The sequence below is a fragment of the Ovis canadensis genome, chromosome 4, assembly GCF_042477335.2.
Source record: "Ovis canadensis isolate MfBH-ARS-UI-01 breed Bighorn chromosome 4, ARS-UI_OviCan_v2, whole genome shotgun sequence".
In the NCBI taxonomy this organism is placed as follows: domain Eukaryota; kingdom Metazoa; phylum Chordata; class Mammalia; order Artiodactyla; family Bovidae; genus Ovis; species Ovis canadensis.
In genome coordinates, this window is record NC_091248.1 from 75,586,900 (window position 1) to 75,608,325 (window position 21,426).

Genomic DNA, 21,426 nt, shown 5'->3' on the forward strand with positions numbered 1-21,426 from the left:
ATATATGGCAGGTATTATATCTACAATGAATGAAATGAGCTTGTCACTTCAAGGGAAACAATTGACAGTGTTGGTTGCCAATCATAAAATTTGAGCTTTCAGAGAAAATTTAGAATTTTTGAAAAACTGTATCTTCTGCTATGAACTTGACAACTTCCTATTACTCCGAGTCCTATACATGGTGCTAGCAACAAGTATGAGTTTTCAATATTGTGTCATAAGGTGTTGTGTGTGGATGTGAGAGTTAGACCATAAAGAAGGCTGAGTCCTGAAGAATTGATGCTTTCGAATTGTGGTGTTGGAGATGACTCTTGAGTGTCCCTTGGAAAGCAAGGATATCAAACCAGTCAGTCCTAAAGGAAATCAACCCTGAATATTCATTGGAAGGACTGATGCTGAAGCTGAAGCTCCCAATACTTTGGCCACTTGATGGGAAAAGCTGACTCTTTGGAAAAGACCCTGATGTTGGGAAAGACTGAGGGCAAGAAGAGAAGGGGGAGACAGAAGATGAGATAGTTGGATGGCATCACTGACTCAATGAACATGAACTTGAGCAAACTCTGGAGATAGTCAAAGACAGGGAAGCCAGGTATGCTGCAGTCCACAGGGTCACAAAGAATCAGACGTAACTTAGTGACTGAACAAGAACAACAACATCATAAGTTGTATCAACATTTGAATATCTGCATAACTCAGTGAACCAATATTTTCTAAATGACTAATGTTTGATATAGGAAATCATGCCATTCAAAGGTCAAGCTAGATCATTTGAATGTAACATGGTGCAAAAAGTCCATTTCAGATTCCATATGGCAACTAATGGTGGCAAGAATACACAGAAGAACTGTACAAAAAAGATCTTCACGACTCAGATAACCACGATGGTATGATCACTCACCTAGAGCCAGACATCTTGGAATGTGAAGTCAAGTGGGCCTTACAAAGCATCACTACAAACAAAGCTAGTAGAGGTGATGGAATTCCAGTTGAGCTGTTTCAAATCCTGAAAGATGATACTGTGAAAGTGCTACACTAACTATGCCAGCAAATTTGGAAAACTCAGCAGTGGCCACAGGACTGGAAAAGGTCAGTTTTCATTCCAATCCCAAAGAAAGGCAAAGCCAAAGAATGCTCAAACTACTGCACAATTGCACTCATCTCACACGCTAGTAAAGTAATGCTCAAAATTCTCCAAGCCAGGCTTCAGCAATATGTGAACTGTGAACTTCCAGATGTTCAAGCTGGCTTTAGAAAAGGCAGAGGAACCAGAGATCAAATTGCCAACATCCACTGGATTATCAAAAAAGCAAGAGAGTGCAAAAAGACATCTATTTCTGCTTTATTGACTATGCCAAAGCCTCTGACTGTGTTGATCACAATAAACTGGGGAGAATTCTGAAAGAGATGGGAATACCAGACCACCTGACCTGCCTCTTAAGAAACCTATATGCAGGTCAGGAAGCAACAGTTAGAACTGGACATGGAACAACAGACTGGTTCCAAATAGGAAAAGGAGTACGTCAAAGCTGTATATTGTCACCCTGCTTATTTAACTTATATGCAGAGTACATCATGAGAAACGCTGGGCTGGAAGAAACAAAAGCTGGAATTAAGATTGCCGGGAGAAATAACCTCAGATATGCAGATGACACCACCCTTATGGCAGAAAGTGAAGAGGAACTAAAGAGCCTCTTGATGAAACTGAAAGAGGAGAGTGAAAAAGTTGGCTTAAAGCTCAACATTCAGAAAAATAAGATCATGGCATCTAGTCTTATCACTTCATAGGAAATAGATGGGGAAACAGTGGAAACAATGGCAGACTTTATTTTTGGGGCTCCAAAATCACTGCAGCTGGTGACTGCAGCCATGAAACTTAAAGACGTTTACTCCTTGGAAGAAAAGTTATGACCAACCTAGATAGCATATTCAAAAGCAGAGATGTTACTTTGCCAACAAAGGTCCGTCTAGTCAAGGCTATGGTTTTTCCAGTAGTCATGTATGGACATGAGAGTTGGACTGTGAGGAAAGCTGAGCACCGAAGAACTGATGCTTTTGAACTGTGGTGTTGGAGAAGACTCTTGAGAGTCCCCTGGACTGCAAGGATATCCAGCCAGTCCATTCTGAAGGAGATCACCCCTGGGATTTCTTTGGAAGGACTGATGCTAAAGCTGAAACTCCAGCACTTTGGCCACCTCATGCGAAGAGCTGACTCATTGGAAAAGAGTCTGATGCTGGGAGGGGTTGGGGGCAGGATGAAAAGGGGACGACAGAGGATGAGATGGCTGGATGGCATCACTGACTCGATGGATGTGAGTCTGAGTGAACTCTGGGAGTTGGTGATGGACAGGGAGGCCTGCGTGCTGTGATTCATGGGGTCGCAAACAGTCGGACACGACTGAGCGACTGAACTGAACTGAACTGATGGCAATTAATCAGCCTTTTAAGAGATAACTACTTGCTGAGTTTTGGTATAGAATCAAAGAAGGCAATTGATTGTTATCTAAAAAGGATATTAAAATTTTACTCCCTTTTCCACCTAAATGTATATTTAAAACAAGCTTTCCTTCATATAGTTCCCTTAAAAGAACACATCGCAACAAACAAATGCGGAAGCAGATTTGAGAACCCTGTTGTCTTCTATTGTCAGACATTAAAGACATTAGCCAAATGGTAAAATGATACCTTTCTTCCCACTAATTGGGGGAGGAGTTGGAAAAAAAATGTTCTTAGAAAACAAATGTTTCACTTATGTTAATATGTAATGGATTTTTTTATTTTAAATAATGAATAATTACACTATCTTTTAAATTTCTAAGTTTTAATTTCCAGTATATAAATATTGACAGCTATAACTCACATAAACAAAAGCTCTCTGATTTCCTCAATAATTTGAAGAACATAAAGTGGTCCTGAGAGCAAAAATTTGAGACCTGTTATTACAGGGAATGAGTGTGAAAAAGAAATGTGCCTGAAGACAGTGGCTTGGGGATGCCACATGTAGAGGTTAGGGAAGAGAAGGAACCACCCTAAAAGGTGGTTAAACAGAAACAGTTAGTGTTCTGGATGCCAAGTGAAGAAAGTATATCCAAAGGAGAAGTGCCCAGAAGCTAGATGGTGGGAGAAGGAGAGGAAGATGAGCCCTGAGAAGAACCACTGAGTGTCCAGATGGTGATCTTGGTGACACTCTGACCAGACACATTTCGTGGGGCAGAGATGGAAGTCTGATCGGAGAGAATAGGTTCAGGTTGTAAGGAAGTAAATGCAGGTGAACATACACGACTCTAAACAGGTTTTACTATCAAAGGGAGCAGAGAAGTGAGGTGATAGCTCATAGGAAATAAGAGATAAGAGAGACATTTTTAGATGAGAAATCCTACCACATGCTTGTAGAGACAGAAAGAGCCAAAAGAGGGAGAAAGGCAGACAGAGGTGGGAACAGCTATGAGACAAGGCAGGAAGGATGGAGTGCAGGCGCTGGAGGCACGGCATGGGGCAGGAAGGGCCATCTGAGGAGACTGACTCCTAGCCCAGGACTCTTCCTGCCTTGTACTGACCACTCTCTGCGCTGAGACAACGTCCCCTTTAACCCTACTTATTTTTTAATTTATTTATTCAAACCATGAACACATTTTTATTTTACAAAAAATACTGAGGTATGTAATAACAAAATCAAAGCCCTCCCCTAATTTCATTCCCATTCCCAGAAGAAAGCCCTGTTATCAATTTAGTGTGGTTCCCTAACAGACTCTTTCTATGTATTTGTACATAAAGAAATAAATGCTTTGTTGGGGTTTTCGCATAAATGACATCATACTGTGCATAACAGACTATCAGTTAATGCTTCCATAATCCTTCCTGAAGCATTTTCCATTCTGATGCAGTTCTGCATGATATTTCATAGTATGGTTGTTTCATTCTCCTGTTGACGGTCAGTCAACTTAATTCCAAGTCCTCACAAATTTCGTTAGTTCTCTAATGAATTTCCTGTGGTTCTCTTTATGACTACATGTGAGAATGTCCTTAGGAAATAGGTTGCTGGGTCAGAAGGTATACATTTTTAATTTATTATAATCTTTCCAAAAGGGCTGCACCAATTTACATTCCCCAAAATATTGCATAAGAATACTTGTTGCCCCACACCTTTGTCAATACTGAATATTGCCCATTTTCTTAATTTTTTCCAATCTAACAAAAAGTATTTTATTGCATATTGTTTTATTATTGCATTGTATTTTATTACATATGTTCTCATACGTAACCTCTTGGTTACGGGTGAGTTTGAATATTTTTCATAGGCATTTAAGCCTCATCTTTGTCGTATCTAGTTACTCTCGTTCGTACTTCACCAACCAAAGTTAGGAGTCAGTTCCTTGGACAGCATCTTCATACTAACCCCCATCTGACTCTGTGATTCTCTCCTGTGCTCCTGTTTTGCTCTTTCAATACCAATATCATCTCACTTGTCATAAGCGTTTACTCACTGTCTCACCACTCCACCCACCCCACACCAGACTCTGCATCTCCAGTACAGGGATCAGGCTTGCTTCTCTCTGAAGCCCGAACCCCTGGCACCTTGTGTGGCGCTGTGGTTGGTATTCAGTAATAAGAATCACTGAGTAAGTTCATAATGACATTACTTTACATTTGCAGAGTGTGGTACAATCTACAAACCTCCTTCCCTTGCAATTTCTCAGATTGCCTAAATCAAATCAGATTTGCAGGAGTTAACATTTTAGGGAAAACGCCAGGGACAAGGGAGGAGGAGTATAAACAGCATGAATTGAATCACCAGCTGCATAACGGGATGCATATAAAAATAAATCAGTGTAACTTAAGCCCTTGGATTTCTAAGTGTGTTCTAAAATAAATATGTTCTACAAGAAATTAGCAAAAAGTCATCACAATATTAAAATAACTGCAGTCAACAAATTGGAGAAAATAAGTTTAAAGTAAAATTATCCATTCAGTAGTCAAGTAGAAAGAATAAAACAAAGGAAAGATCTGCTATTTGAAGAAATTAACCATTGATGTGAATTTTTGTCTGGAATGATATAATTTGACTGCAGTCTAGATTGATCAAAGTATATGTACAACCTCCAAATTTTTCTAGTAGGATTCTTGTAGCTGACTGAACTTGAGATTTTAGGCCATGCCATAATGCTCAAATATAGATCACAGAGATAATTCATCAATGTTCTTCAAAACCTGTTCTGTGAAGCACTAGTTCCACAAGATGTTAAAAGGTATTATACACATTTTTAAGAAGACTCCTAGGTCAAATAAGTTTTGGAAATGCTGATTTAAATAAAGGAAAACAAGTTTAATCAGTGTAAGGTTTATCAGAGCCTTCAATAAGCCCCAAAAGCTTTGCTTAGCTCCAAGGTATAATATGACACATTTCCTAAACTAATTTGACCACAGAGCTATGTAATGTGTGTATGTTTTATGAGAAAGATACATCTCAAGAAACTAGTGTTGTACAGAGCATCCTTTGAGAAACACTGTTGAGATTACTAAAACAATCTTCTTCTATGCCACAAGTGATCTTTTCGGACTTATAAATATCCACAGGCTTAAATCCCCCAGTTTTATCACAGTTTAATGTTTACCCTGATACAGTGGCCCAGAGTCATATCTGAGGCTGCAAACATAAGGATGGAGAGAGTTATAATGCTGCCAGCTCAGAGAAGGTCAGAGAAAGGAATCTTAGTGGAAAGTTAACAGGTAAGAAGCTTCGTGTGAGGATAGCAGCTCATGAATTATTGAACATGATGCCCATGAAGTCTATTTCCCTTTACTATTTTGCCACTCCAGATTCAAAATCTATCATGCTGTCTTGCTAATCTTTTCAAGTCTGAACTCCTAGGACCTCCTCTGCAATCATCCTCACCCCTGCAAACTCCCCCTGCATAATTAGCCCATTGCCAGACTCTCTGAATACACAATGAGTCATATTCTACATGTTTATCTCTCTCTGAGGCTGAAACCTTGGTTCTTCTGTGATGCAGTGAATTAAGGCTTATACAGTGCTCTGGGCTGTGGCTAGTATCAAAGAACTAGAAGGAATTTAAAAAATTCTTTAATCTATCTCCCTGGCCCCATGCTGGCCTGACCTTCAACCACTTGGAAAGAAAATTATTCACCCTTTTCTTAAAACTTCCTAGTCGTAGAGGTCCCTGAATAAAGTCTGTGTAGTCTCTAAATTATCCACGTTCATCCCTGTATACTCCCCTGTCCTAATCCTTCACATCAGATGTTACCATTTATCTCTCCCTCACGCTGTTGCTCAGAGAAGGCAATGGCACCCCACTCCAGTACTCTTGCCTGGAAAATCCCATGGATGGAGGAGCCTGGTGGGCTGCAGTCCATGGGGTCACTGAGAGTCGGGCACGACTGAGTGACTTCAGTTTCACTTTTCACTTTCATGCATTGGAGAAGGAAATGGCAACCCACTCCAGTGTTCTTGCCTGGTGAATCCCAGGGACGGGGGAGCCTGGTGGGCTGCCGTCTCTGGGGTCACGCAGAGTCAGACACAACTGAAGCGACTTAGCAGAGTCGGACACAATTGAGGCGACTTGGCAGCAGCAGCAGCACCCTATTGCTAGCCTTCCAAACCCCAGTGTTTTTGTGTGAGACTTACTCCCTGATATTCAGCTTGATAGTATCTCAGAATTTGTACCCAAACTGACTGTGCTCCTGATGAGAGTTCAGAAATAGATTCAGAATCTTCATAAGGATTTGATACATCTCTCTTGCTTCAATAATATTATCCTTGGTTTATCCCCAAAACCTCTGATATGCTAAGCCCTTTGGGAAACTGTTTTTGTTGCCTCTCTCCAAATGGGTTCTGCTCTGAGTCAACAAAGGATGTGACCATTTTTCAGTTTCAAAGCCACCCATTTGTCTGCATTATTCTTGAGGCTTATTCTTGGTTTTACTCTTTCTCTTGTTGTGTTTTTCTTTCAGGCATAGTGAAATGGAATAGGGGTGGTAGTCCTTAGACGGTTCTTAGATAAAGTGGGTTTTTGTGTGTTTTCTGGACCCATGTTGGGAAAAGCCACTAGTAGATCTGAGATTTATCTGTTCTGGATGTTGGTATTAGAAATCAAAATCTGACTAGTGTATCAGTGAAATGGCTGTACTTCCCAGGCCCTACAATAGATGGGGCTGATAAAACTGGGACTTTAATATGGTGAACTTTCAAGCCTACTCTAGATGTTAAGGACACGCCTATCTTAGACAGTGTGGAAGGTATAAAAAAAAACTTTTAAGCACAGCTTCTCCGCACTCCTCCTCCGCACTCCTCAATTGCAGAACTGAAGCTGTCACCTCTTCTACTAACCCATTGTACTGGGTTTTCCTCTGTTGGACTGGGTAGAACAGAGGAAAAATAGAGAAATAAAGATCATATGGGAAACTTGAGTCCAAGAAGAGAGGGGAGAGCAAATGGGGGGGGGGGGGGGGTTGTGAAACTAGAATGGTGATCACAGTTAACCTTACTATGGATGGTATCCTCAGCTTAGCCTATTCATTCAAGTTACACTGACCCTGTATATAAATAACTTTCTATTAAGCAATCTTTTCAATTCGTAGGCATCTCAAATATTGTATTACAGGCTTCTCAACATATTGTATTGATCCTTCTATCTTCTTAGAATCCCTGAGCACTGCATGAGAAATTAAATTCCTAAAATTTATAAGGGAGATTATGTATTGAGAATGAGGATGAAAGAAAATAGTGTATTTGATTAAGTGAAATAGTTTCTAGTACTTAGTACAAAACCTCATCTCCAAAATTCAGAAATAGTAATTGTGGTCAGAAATAGTAATGGAACTACTCAGCTATTGGTAAAGATGTCTATATTCTTTCTGTAATGAAAGAATTAGAACTGTACCTATATTATTAATATCCACAGTATTTACTCTCCATGAGCAGGTCAAGAGCAAAACAGTATTTTAGTATATAAATTCTATTTTTAGAAATTATTTTTGATGTCAAAAATATATTTCTGGCTAAATATTGGTAACAATTACTTTCCCAAAGGAAAATAACCCCTCTTTATTGACTGTGAACTTATTTTAGCATTGAACTGAGATCTAATGTGCATTTCCCATCTGCTTTTTTGAAATATAATAAAATAGTCAACGCAGAGGCCATAAATGGTGCAGTGGATAAAGTATTCATTTCAGGCTTCTGGGTAGAATAGCAGATTGAACAAAGCATTTACTTCTCTCCCCTGAGGAACCCCAGTAAAATGACAGGAAATGAATTTGTCCACAAGGACAAAGAGAACAGAAAGAGCCGATCACAAAATGTTCAAAGCCAGAAACACAAGGACAAGTGGTAACTGACTTAGTCGATTCAGGAAAGTTGCTTCCTAAGCTAGGAGGATGGAAGACTGAGAAGTAAATCAGTCTACACTGCAGAATCCCAAAGGGCTTGGGAACTGGCTAAATATAGTAGTTCTAGAAATGAAAGTGAGGCTAAAAGCAAGTGGTAGTTGGAAGATTACTGAAGAAGTAGTAAGATCCTCAGATAAGAAGCGTCCCTTCCCTTATTCTGAATGAGACTAGGGTTTATTCTCTGGGGATGCCAAGATCAAGAGCTTCTGGACTGGGAGACACCAGACAAAGTGTGGTAAGGAACACCTTATGAAAACACAAGCATGCTGAATCTAAGGTCTACCCACTGCTAGCCCCAGAAAGCTGGCAACCCAGAGACTAGAAGACCCTTCTCTGGGGAACCTGCACATCCCAAGAGGAAGGAGCCCCCAAGACTCTGACAGCAGTGGTTCCTTGAGAAAGACCCAGCCACTTCACCCACTGGCAAGGACCATAGATAGCAAGCCACACCCAGAAGGCCTACTTTCCAATCCACTTTTAAGATTTCAACTAACTTCCACTTTTAAACATAAGCCAACAACCCAAGATCATCAGATATATTAGAAAAACTTCAAATGTAAAAAACAACATAAAGAAAAAAATAACTTCAAGAAGACAGAAACTATGTTCCAAAAAAACAATTTTTAACTCTAATTAGAGTCAGACCTGATTTGGTGACTGAACAGCAACAACAATATCCCACTTATAAAAGTAATTTAAGTGAATATCTTCAAAAAGACAAGAGGAGATATTAATTCAGGTAACAAAAAAAGATAAATTATACCAGTGACATAGGAAGATTTTCATCAGTTCAGTTCAGTTCAGTTGCTCAGTCATGTCCGACTCTTTGCGACCCCATGAATCGCAGCACTCCAGGCCTCCCTGTCCATCACCATCTCCCGGAGTTCACTCAGACTCATGTCCATCGAGTCAGTGATGCCATCCAGCCATCTCATCCTCTGTCATCCCCTTCTCCTCCTGCCCCCAATCCCTCGCAGCATCAGAGTCTTTTTCAATGAGTCAACTCTTTGCATGAGGCGGCCAAAGTACTGGAGTTTCAGCTTCAGCATCATTTCCTCCAAAGAAATCCCAGGGCTGGTCTCCTTCAAAATGGACTGGTTGGATCTCCTTGCAGTCAAAGGGACTCTCAAGATTTTCATAGATGTATTGAAAAAAATCAAGTTGAGGATATTATCCAGAAAATAGAATAGAAGACGAAGAGATACAAAATAGGACAGAAAAACTAGGAAAAATCAGAGAACCAGACTAGGTGACCCGATACCTAAATAACAGGAGTTCTAAGAAAGGAAAAAAATCATCAGTGGAATAATTCAAGAACATATCTCAGAACTGAGTGACATGAATTTCCAGGTTGAAAGGGTCCATCAAATGTCTAACACTGAATGAAAATAAAACCATGCCAAGCCTATCATCATGATGCTTCAGAACACTTAGAATGGACGTTACCCAGATTCTTAAAGGATTGAGAGTAACAGAGTAACTTCAGACAACACTAGGAGGCCACGAGCCAATGAACTGATTCCTTCAAACTTCTGAGGGAAAATGAAATTAACCTAGAATTCTATACGCATCCTTTCTGGGTATGTGTTGTTGTGTAACAAAGTACTCCGAACTTCAGTGGCTTAAAACAAGTCATTATTATATCCCACAGTTTGGCACTGTGAGAAATTCAGGAATTCAGGCAGAGTTTGACTGGCCAATTCTTCCTCTCCATGTGGCACTCACCAAAGACACTTGACGGTATTCACTTGGTGCTGGGCTGGAGGGTCCAAGATGGCTTCATTCATGTAAAGGAGTGCCTGAGAAGGGGTGACCAGAAAGCTGGATATAGCTGGGCCTCTCTTCCTTTCCAGGTAGGGCTTTTTTTTTTTTTTAATAGATTTTAATTTTTTGAGCAATTTTAGGTTTACAGAAAAAATTGAGCAGAAAGTACTGAGAGTTCCCATGTATGCCTCATCTTCTCAATTCCCCCTATTATTAACAACTTGCATTAGTATGGTACATTTGTTATAAATGAAGAGTCAACATTGATACAGTATTATTAACTGAAGTCCATAGTTCATATTAGGGTTTTCTCTTTGTGCTGTGCTTTCTATGAGTTTTGACAAATGTGTAATGACATATATTCACCATTACAATATTATACAGACTAGTTTCACAGCCCTAAAAAGCCCCTGTGCTCTACCTGTTAATCTTCCCCTCTCTCCTCATAACCCCTGGAAACCACCTTTTTTTTTTTTTTTTTACTGTCTCCATATTTTGCCTTTTCCAGAATGTCACGTAGTTGGAATTACGCAATATGTAGCCTTTTCAGATTGGCTTCTCTTACTCTGCAGTATGCACTTAAGTTATCTCTGGCTTTTCATGCCATGATAGCTCACTTCTTTGTACTGTGACTAATAGTCTATTGTACGGATAGACCTGGTTCATTTGTCTATTCACCTATTGAAGGACATCTTGGTTGCTTCCACTATAAGGCTTTTTTTCATGATGTCTCCAGAAAGATAGACTTCTCAGATGGTGGACCAGGGCTCTAAGAGACTAGAGTTGCCAAGAGTCTTAAAAGCCAAGCCAAAACTGGCAGAGTGCACTTCCACCACATCTCATTGGTAAAAGAAGTAACACGACAGCCAAGATTTAAGGGTAGGATTGCCAAAGATATGAAGCCATTCTTAAATCCACCACATTGGCCAGTGAGCAAACTCTGATGGTCCTAGAAGCCCATTTCTTTCTTCCTATTGGTAGCTTAGCAAGAAGCCAAGGGACTCCTCCTTTTTAACAAACCAATTACCTATCCCAGAAATCTATTATTATTACAATTACGTAATGACTTATATACTCAAGAGTTGTCTTTCTCTAAAAATATATAGATGTGCTAGTCTAGCTATATACTGTTGGAGACAGCTTTTTATGAGATAATGAGAGTTCAGAAACCAAATGAACTCTGCTTCTTCTCTATTTGGATTTTTTCCCCATTAAGTCCTCTTAACCCTATTTGTGTTTGTACTTATGGTGTGACAGGCTGTGATTCTGGGCCCACCTTCCACCTCACACACAATACCTCACCACCCTATACCTCACCAAGTCAAAAAGTAAAAACAGTTTCAGATATACAAATGCTAATAATAATTTTACTTCCCACACATCCTTCAAACATAATATTTAAAAGTATGCTTCATCAAAAATAAGAAAAATGTGGCCTTCCAGGAAATGAGATATACAATAAATCAGAAAGAGGTGAAGAAAACCTCCAGGAGGATGAAGAAGGGAGCTCCCAGGACACTGCTGCACCCCAGGGTGACAGAGTAACAAGTCCAGATTAAGCAGGTCAAGAGGTTTCAGGAGAGAATTCCACAAGAAGATGCAATTACTAAATTATATGATATATCAGAGCATATTGAAAGGAGATCAAATATTTATAAAAAGGTTTAAGGGTAAATTGATGTTAAATACTTCAGAACATTAAGCAGAGAAACAAAAGCAGCTATTAACTCCAGGGAAATAAAAGAGCTGTGAAGAGAAGAAAAAGCAACCATAGATCCGCTGTAAATAGCTGAAGCTTCTTGATAGTGGGATGTGAGTAGATAATGCCAAAGACTATAAGTCAAGGAGTAGCCTTGGAAGTATTTTATTTAGAAATAAGGAAGAAAATACAGAAATACTCAGCCAGGGACTTCCCTGGTGGTACAGTGGAAAAGAATCCACCTGCCAGTGCAGGCCACATGGGTTCAATCCCTCTTCTGGGAAGATTCCACATGTCATGGAGCAACTAAGCCTCTGTGCCACAACTACAGAGCCCGCGGAGCCAAAACTACTGAAGCTCATGTGCCTAGAGCCTCTGCTCCACAGCAAAGAGTAGGCCCCACTGGCTGCAACTAGGGAAAGTCTGAACACAGTTACAAAGACCCAGTGCAACCAAAACTAAATAAATAATTTAAAAAATATTTTAAAGGCTCAGCCAAATAAGGTTGAAATTAATTGCCTCTCAAAATGGAGAAACAGGCAGGATGAGGAATGTGAGATTGCTGTGTATCACTGCAAGGCTTGTAGACATAAATAATTCAACTATTTTGTTCCACAACTTCAAGTCTTTGCTCACATTCACTTTTTCAATAGTTCTTGCTCTGACAACTCTGATCCTAGTTCCCATGTCTCCTCTTTTTTTATAATAGCAATTACTGTCTTCTAGCATCCTCTGTAATTTGCTTATGCATGATGTTTAGTGGGGGGTTTTTTCCCCTCCCAGGATGTCAGTGATAGAGGGGCAGAGGTCTTTGTCTTTTTCACTTGCCAGTATAATCCAGATGCCTAGAACAGTGCATAGAACATAATTAGTTCAGTTCAGTCGCTCAGTTATGTCTGACTCTTTGCGACCCCATGAATCGCAGCACGCCAGGCCTCCCCGTTCATCACCAACTCCCGGAGTTCACTCAAACTCATGTCCATCGAGTTGGTGATGCCATCCAGCCATCTCATCCTCTGTCGTCCCCTTCTCCTCCTGCCCCCATCCCTCCCAGCATCAGAGTCTTTTCCAATGAGTCAACTCTTCGCATGAGGTGGCCAAAGTATTGGAGTTTCAGCTTCAGCATCAGTCCTTCCAATGAATACCCAGGACTGATCTCCTTTAGAATGGACTGGTTGGATCTCCTTGCAGTCCAAAGGACTCTCAAGAGTCTTCTCTAACACCACACTTCAAAAGCATTAATTTTCTAGCGCTTAGCTTTCTTCACAGCCCAACTCTCACATTCATACGTGACCACTGGAAAAACCATAGCCTTGACTAGACGGACCTTTGTTGGCAAAGTTATGTCTCTGCTTTTTAATATGTTATTTAGCTTGGTCATAACTTTTCTTCCAAGGAGTAAGCATCTTTTAATTTCATGGCTGCAGTCACCATCTGCAGTGATTTTGGAGCCCCAAAAATAAAGTCTGACACTGTTTCCACTGTTTCTCCATCTACTTCCCATGAAGTGATGGGACCAGATGCCATGAACTTAGCTTTCTGAATGTTGAGCTTTAAGCCAACTTTTTCACTCTCCTCTTTCACTTTCATCAAGAGGCTCTTTAGTTCTTCACTTTCTGCCATAAGGGTGGTGTCATCTGCATATCTGAGGTTATTGATATTTCTCCCGGCAGTCTTAATTCCAGCATGTGCTTCTTCCAGTCCAGCGTTTCTCATGATGTACTCTGCATATAAGTTAAATAAGCAGGGTGACAATATATAGCCTTGACATACTCCTTTTCCTATTTGGAACCAGTGTGTTGTTCCATGTCCAGTTCTAACTGTTGCTTCCTGACCTGCATATAGGTTTCTCAAGAGGCAGGTCAGGTGGTCTGGTATTCCCATCTCTTTCAGAATTTTCCACAGTTTATTGTGATCAGTCAAAGGCTTTGGCATAGTCAATAAAGCAGAAATAGATGTTTTTCTGGAACTCTCTTGATTTTTCGATGATCCAGTGGATGTTGGCATTTGATCTCTGGTTCCTCTGCCTTTTCTAAAACCAGCTTGAATGTCTGAAAGTTCACAGTTCAGGTATTGCTGAAGCCTGGCTTGGAGAATTTTGAGTGTTACTTTACTAGCATGTGAGATGAGTGCAATTGTAGAACATACAGAACATAGAACATAATAAGGTCAATAAACATCACTCAGGTAAAATAAATTGATTTTGAAAAGTATATGCCTGGGTCGCTTTGATATTAAAAAGTAAAATAAGTCACTTACCTCAAAACTCTACCACAGAGCAAAAATCCTATAATTAAATTATTGCTCAGAGACCTTGGTCTTCTATTAACATTAAGAAATATTATTATAATTCGGGGCTTCCCTGGTGGCTCAGATGGTAAAGAATCCGCCTGCAATGCAGGAAATCCTTGATCAACCAGGAAACCCTGGTCAAGAAAATCCACTGGAGGGAGGGCATGGCAATCCACTCCAATATTCTTGCCTGGAGAATCCCCATGGACAGAGAAGCCTGGCGGGCTATAATCTATGGGATTGCAAAGAGTAGAACAGGACTGACACGTACAGGCCATTAAGATTTAGGGAGTGGGGTGGGGTGCGGATTTGGAGTTTTACATACTTTATTGAAGTATGAAAGTGAAATTGAAATCGCTCAGTCATGTCCTACTCTTTGCGACCCCATGGACACCAGGCTCCTCCATCCATGGGATTTTCTAGGCAAGAGTACAGGAGTGGGTTGCCTTTTCCTTCTCCAGGGAGCTTCCCGACCCAGGGATTGAAACCAGGTCTCCCACATTGTAGACAGACGTTTTACAGTCTGAGCCACCAGGGAAGTGAAGTATAGTTGATTACAATGTTGTATTAACTTCACGTGTATAGCAAAGTTATTCAGATATATACATATTATTTTTCAGATTCTTTTCCCTTATAAATTATTGCAGAATATTGAATAAGTGTATTGGGTGTGGTCCCCTGGGCTGTACTCTAGGTCCTTTTTCATTATCTATTTTTCATACAGTAGTGTGTATGTGTTAATACTAAACCCCTATTTTATTCCCCTGTTCCCTTTTCTCCTCTGGTAACCACAAGTTTGTTTTCTATTATCATTAGTTCTCTTAGACTTCAGAAAGAACACTACTTGCAGTGCATTCCAAATATGTACACACTTGGGATACAAATGTGTATCCCAAACCTGATACATGCTTACCTGTCTGAAGCACTGAGACAGTTGGTAAGCACTCTAATACAATGAGTGAAATTTATATAACACTTAAAAATAAATAATGATTTATGTAAGGTTGTGAGATAGGAAGTCTATTTTTATGAAGAGAAGATAAAATACACTTGAGAAGATAATTGAAAATGTCTGAGTTTAATTATTATTCCTTAGTTTATACCTGGCCTGGTTTCAAAAAGGATTTTAGGAAGCCTATGAAAGTATGGAGAACATAACATTAAATTGCATTTAAATTATATTAGAATTTGGCAAAAGAAGATAGAAAATCAAAGATGGGGCAAAGAGGAGCCAAGGAAGTAATTTAAAACATGTGCAGTTATAGCCTGCTACTGGTTGAAAATTCCTCTCTAAGATCTGTGTCCATTAGTATTACTGAATGTTAAGTAAGAGATTATGGGAAAACCCAAACAAACTCTTTGGCTAACCCAATAGATTCAGCTATAAGTAACAGAAAAACTCAATGTCTGAGAATTTAAATAAGATAACAAAGGAGTTTATTTCTCTCACATATGCAGTCCAGGTCTGATATGGGAGCTCAATTCTCACCCCTCTGCCTTCTCAGTGTAGAACTTATCCCCATAGTCCAAAATGGCAGCCATCCTATTGTTGGCAGCAGAATGGAGAAAAAGGACTGAGCAAGGTCACCAGACAGTTGTTTCCTGAGATGCATTCCCAGAAGCCATCACTGGAGAATTCCACTCATGGTCCAAAGTTTAGTGAGGTGGCCGCTCCTAGCTGCAGGTAAAGATGGGTAAAGCCATCATCGCTAGGGGGGCAGACATGTGTCCTACTAAAATTTCTATTAAAACGGATGAAGGTGGGGGGAACTCCCCTGGTGGGCCTGTTAAGACTCCCTGCTCCCAATGTACGGGACACAGGTTTGACCCCTGGTTGGGGAACTGGGATCCCATGTACCACATGGCACAGCCAAAAAAAATTTTTTTTAATTAAATTAAAATAAATTGAAAAGTAAAATGGAAGAAGGGAAAGAAAGGAATCTGAAAGACAAGAGTGTCTGTCAGAGCTTCACAACAACCAAAAGCAGAAAGGAAACATGGTCAGGTTTAAAATAATCTAGCTGGTAAAAATGATCAATTCCTCAAGAGATTTGAAACAGCTCTTGGTTGAAAGGTTAGAAAGGGATGATTGGAAGTCGTCATTAAAAAAAAGAAGTTTGAACTTATCACATCAATGCAACCCATTTTGTAGAACTGTTCTTGTAACAATTCCTAGTAATGTATTGACAATTTAGAGAAAATGTGTCTGCAGAGATTTGATTTTCTGAGTTCATTTTCACATTTAAAAAAAATCACAATAAAAACATGCTTCTTTGAACTCAATCATGTAAATGTCCTGAAATTAAATATACACATATATGTTTGTTTCAGAATTAAAGAAAATTCTATTTACCTTCGTTTACGGAAAAGAAACCGCTGCAATCACAGGGACTATCAGAATATTTCAAAAAATGGTATGTAGTGTTCCATTTAAATCTTCACCAATGTGCCCGTAATAATTGGTTTTATTTCATAAGTACCCAAAAGCAGAGAATTAGATAACAAGACTAAGATGAACAAATTCCCTTTCTAATACCATTGCCTTTTCTGAGAGGGGGCCTTGGGTTCAAAGACTTTCACCCACAGCACAAGAGAAAGAGACAAGATGCAGTCAAGGCAGAGACTACAAGGGCCTCTCAGTCATCCAACAGCAAAGTTCTAGAAAGGCCAAAGTGAGGACATCAAGGTTCAGGAAGCCAGAACTAAGCGAGCATTAGCAGAACAAGGGCTGATTGAAATCCAGGTCATTGCAAAGACTCTGCTTTCCCTACGGTGCAGCATCACCCACATTTCTACTCGGCTTGGGGTTTTAAGAAAAACAGCTAAGAGTTTGTGGCTGAAATCCCCCAAAGCCATTTTAAAAATGAACTGTTTTCATGTGTTTGAAAAGACGCTCAACATCACTCATTATCAGAGAAATGCAAATCAAGACCACAATGTGGTACCATTTCACACCAGTCAGAAGGGCTGTAATCAAAAAGTCTACAAGCAATAAATGCTAAAGAGGGTGTGGAGAAAAGGGAACCCTCTTACACTGTTGGTAGAAATGCAAACTAGTACAGCCACTATGGAGAACAGTGTGGAGATTCCTTAAAAAATTGCAAATAGAACTGCCTTATGACCCAGCAATCCCACTGCTGGGCATACACACCAAGGGAACCAGAATTGAAAGAGACACATGTACCCCAATGTTCATCGCAGCACTGTTTATAATAGCCAGGACATGGAAGCAACCTAGATGTCCACCAGCAGATGAATGGATAAGAAAGCTGTGGTACATATATACAATGGAGTATTACTCAGCCATTAAAAGGGATACATTTGAATCAGTTCTAATGAGATGGATGAAACTGGAGCCGATTATACAGAGTGAAGTAAGCCAGAAAGAAAAACACCAATACAGTATACTAACACATATATATGGAATTTAGAAAGATGGTAATGATGACCTTGTATGCAAGACAGCAAAAGAGACACAGATGTATAGAACGGACTTTTTGACTCTATGGGAGAGGGAGAGGGTGGGATGATTTGGGAGAATGACATTGAAACATGTATACTATCATGTAAGAAACGAATTGCCAGTATATGTTCGATACAGGATACAGGATGCTTGGGGCTGGTGCACGGGGATGATCCAGAGAGATGATATGGGGTGGGAGGTGGGAGGGGGGTTCAGGATTGGGAACTCATGTACACCTGTGGCGGATTCATGTCAATGTATGACAAAACAGTATTGTAAAAAACAAACAAACAAACAAACAAAAGAAAAATACATATGCAGCCATTAACTTAAAAAAAAAAAAAGAATGAGACTGATAGAGCACATAAGAAGAAGATGAACAAGAAAGTCAAAACATTTCCAAATTTTGAGGATCCCAAGTAATCTGGGTAGAGCTTCCCTTAGAACTCTGAGTAGAATGATGGATGCTAAATAAATCATGATTATTAATAAGATAATGTGTAATAAACTTATTAGTTTATATTCTGTATGCATTGTAGAAGAAGCCTGTAAGAATATATACCAAAATGCTAATAAAGAATTATCTTTAAACAGTTAAAAAAAAAAAAAAAGGAACTGTTTTCAGAGTGTCATCATGACTTCCAGGTCTCCATCCACTCCCGTGTGTCCCAGACATCTGTGTCTTCTGGGTTTGCTTCTTCCCTGTGTGGTTCTCACCTCCCACCTTGGACCCAGATTCAGTCCGTAGCCACACAATTTTGACGAAACTCCTGATTGATAAACCGTGGCCTTCAGTTCAGTTCAGTTCAGTCGTTCACTCATGTCCAACCCTTTGTGACCCAGACACGGTGCTGAACTGCAGCACTTCAGGCGTCCCTGTCCATCACCAACTCCCAAAGCTTCCTCAGACTAATGTCCATTGAGATGGTGATGGCATCCAACCATCTCATCCTCTGTCATCCCCTTCTCCTCCTGCCTTCAATCTTGCCCAGCATCAGGGTCTTTTCCAACGAGTCAGTTCTGTGCATCAGGTAGCCAAAGTACTGGAGTTTCAGCTTCAACATCATTCCTTCCAATGACACCATGGCCTGGCTACTGCCTAATGAGCTGCCAAGTAATGTTTTCTGACAATAATGGAAAGATGGCAAACATTTAGTGTGTGTGTTGCCACTCCATCTTCCAAAGCCTGGGGAAAATATTCCTAATACACCTTGGCACTCTTGTCTGATGCACTCAGATTCCACCTCAATGATTCTCACAGTACAGCTCATCTGACAGACACCATCAACAAATTAGACTTGGCACAGAAAGTTAAACCTATTTGCCATCCCTGTGCCATCTCTAATCAAGAGTATTACAGAATTTCCCAAGCAGTACAAGTTCTATCTAAGTATATGACCTACAAATAACATTTTTATAATATATATTCTACACAGAACAAATGTTCTGTTGTAAGGACAACATAGCTCTTTTCTTACTGATGAAATAATAGCTGGTGTTAATCTCTTACCGAATGCTAATAACAATTTATGTAAAATATTTCACTTAATTATTCTTGCAAGTATTTGCTATATATAACATATTATACTATATTATTTCACATCACATTGTATTTCTTCAATTCTAAGATACCACTGATTGTGTTAGCTCTGTAGAGTGTTAAGGTGGTGAAAATGACAGAGACTTCCCTGGTGGCTCAGTGGTAAAGAATCTGCCTGCCAATGCAGGAGGCGCAGGTTCGATCCCTGGGTCAGGAAGCTCCACTGGAGAAGGAAATGGCAAACCATTCCAGCATTCTTGCCTGGAAAATCCCATGAACAGAGGAATCTGGCAGGCTATAGCCCATAAGGGGTCACAAAGAGTTCAACATGACTTAGGGACTAAACAACAACATATAGATTACAGCTCTCAACCCAGTATCAGATGTGTTAAAATACATTTCTCAGAATTTAGGATCTTTAATGATATCCACCTGGACCTGACAGAAGCAGAAGATATTAAGAAGAGGTGGCAAGAATACACAGAAGAACTGTACCAAAAAGATCTTCATGACCCAGATAATCACGATGGTGTGATCACTCACCTAGAGCTAGACTTCCTGGAATGTGAAGTCAAGGAGGACTTAGGAAGCATCACTATGAACAAAGCTAGTGGAGGTGATGGAATCCCAGTTGAGCTATTTCAAATCAGCTGTGAAAGTGCTGAACTCAATATGTCAGCAAATTTGGAAAACTCAGCAGTGGCCGTAGGACTGGAAAAGGTCAGTTTTCATTCCAATCCCAATGAAAGGCAATGCCAAAGAATTCTCAAACTACTGCACAGTTGCACTCATCTCACACACTAGTAAAGTAATGCTTGAAATTCTCCAAGCCAGGCTTCAGCAATACGTGAACCGTGAACTTTCAGATATTCAAGCTGGTTTTAGCAAAGGCAGAGGAAGTGAAGTGAAGTCGCTCAGTCGTGTCTGACTCTTTGTGACTCCATGGACTGTAGCCTACCAGGCTTCTCCATCCCTGGGATTCTCCAGGCAGGAATCCTGGAGTGGGTTGCCATTTCCTTCTCCAGGAGATCTTCCCAACCCAGGGATCAAACCTGGGTCTCCTGTATTGCAGGCAGACGCTTTACCATCTGAGCCACAAGGGAAGTCTGTCTCAAAAGGCAGAAGAACCAGAGATTAAATTGCCAACATCCACTAGATCATTGAAAAAGCAAGAGAATTCCAGAAAAACACCTATTTCTGCTTTATTGACTATGCCAAAGCCTTTGACTGTGTGGATCCCAATAAACCGGAAAATTCTATGGGAGATGGGAATACCAGACCACCTGACCTATCTCTTGAGAAACCTGTATGCAGTTCAGGAAGCAACAATTAGAACTGGACATGGAACAACAGACTGGTTCCAAATAGGGAAAGAAGTACGTCAAGGCTGTATATTGTCACCCTGTTTATTTAACTTATATGCAGAGTACATCATGAGAAATACTGGGCTGGAAGAAGCACAAGCTGGAATCAAGATTGCTGGGAGAAATATTAATAACCTCAGATACGCAGATGACACCACCCTTATAGTAGAAACTTAAGAAAAACTAAAGAGCCTCTTGATGAAAGTGAAAGAGGAGAGTGAAAAAGTTGGCTTAAAACTCAACATTCAAAAAACTAAGATCATGGTAAATAGATGAGGAAATAGTGGAAACAGTGGCAGACTTTATTTTCTGGGGCTCCAAAATCACTGCAGATGGTGACTGCAGCCATGAAATTAAAAGACGCTTACTCCTTGGAAGAAAAGTTATGACCAACCTAGACAGCATATTAAAAAGCAGAGACATTACTTTGCCAACAAAGGTCCGTCTAGTCAAGGCTATGGTAGTCATGTATGGATGTGAGAGTTGGACTATAAAGAAAGCTGAGCGCCAAAGAATTGAAGCTTTTGAACTGTGATATTGGAGAAGACTCTTGAGAGTCCCTTGGACTGCAAGAAGATCCAACCAGTCCATCCTAAGGGAAATCAGTCCTGGGTGTTCATTGGAAGGACTGATGTTGAAGCTGAAACTTTGGCCACCTGATGCAAAGAGCTGACTCATTTGAAGAGACCCGGATGCTGGGAAAGATTAAGGACAGGAGGAGAAGGGGACGACAGATGATGAGATGGTTGGATGGCATCAACGACTCAATGGACATGAGTTTGGGTAGGATCCAGCAGTTGGTGATAGACAGGGAGGCCTGGCATGCTGCAGTTCATGGGGTTGCAAAGAGTCAGACACGACTGAGCAACTGAACTGAACTGAACTGAATGATATCCACATT

The 21,426-nt window shown here is 40.2% G+C and overlaps 1 protein-coding gene across 1 annotated transcript in view; it reads left to right on the forward strand.

Moving 5' to 3' along the window:
• The window catches only part of AOAH (acyloxyacyl hydrolase), a 197,201-nt gene that overhangs the window by 121,761 nt on the left and 54,014 nt on the right, over window positions 1–21,426 (forward strand). The window contains exon 13 of the mRNA XM_069588031.1: window positions 16,490–16,572. Coding sequence (XP_069444132.1) covers window positions 16,490–16,572 — 83 coding nt within the window. The remainder of the gene's footprint in view (window positions 1–16,489; window positions 16,573–21,426) is intronic.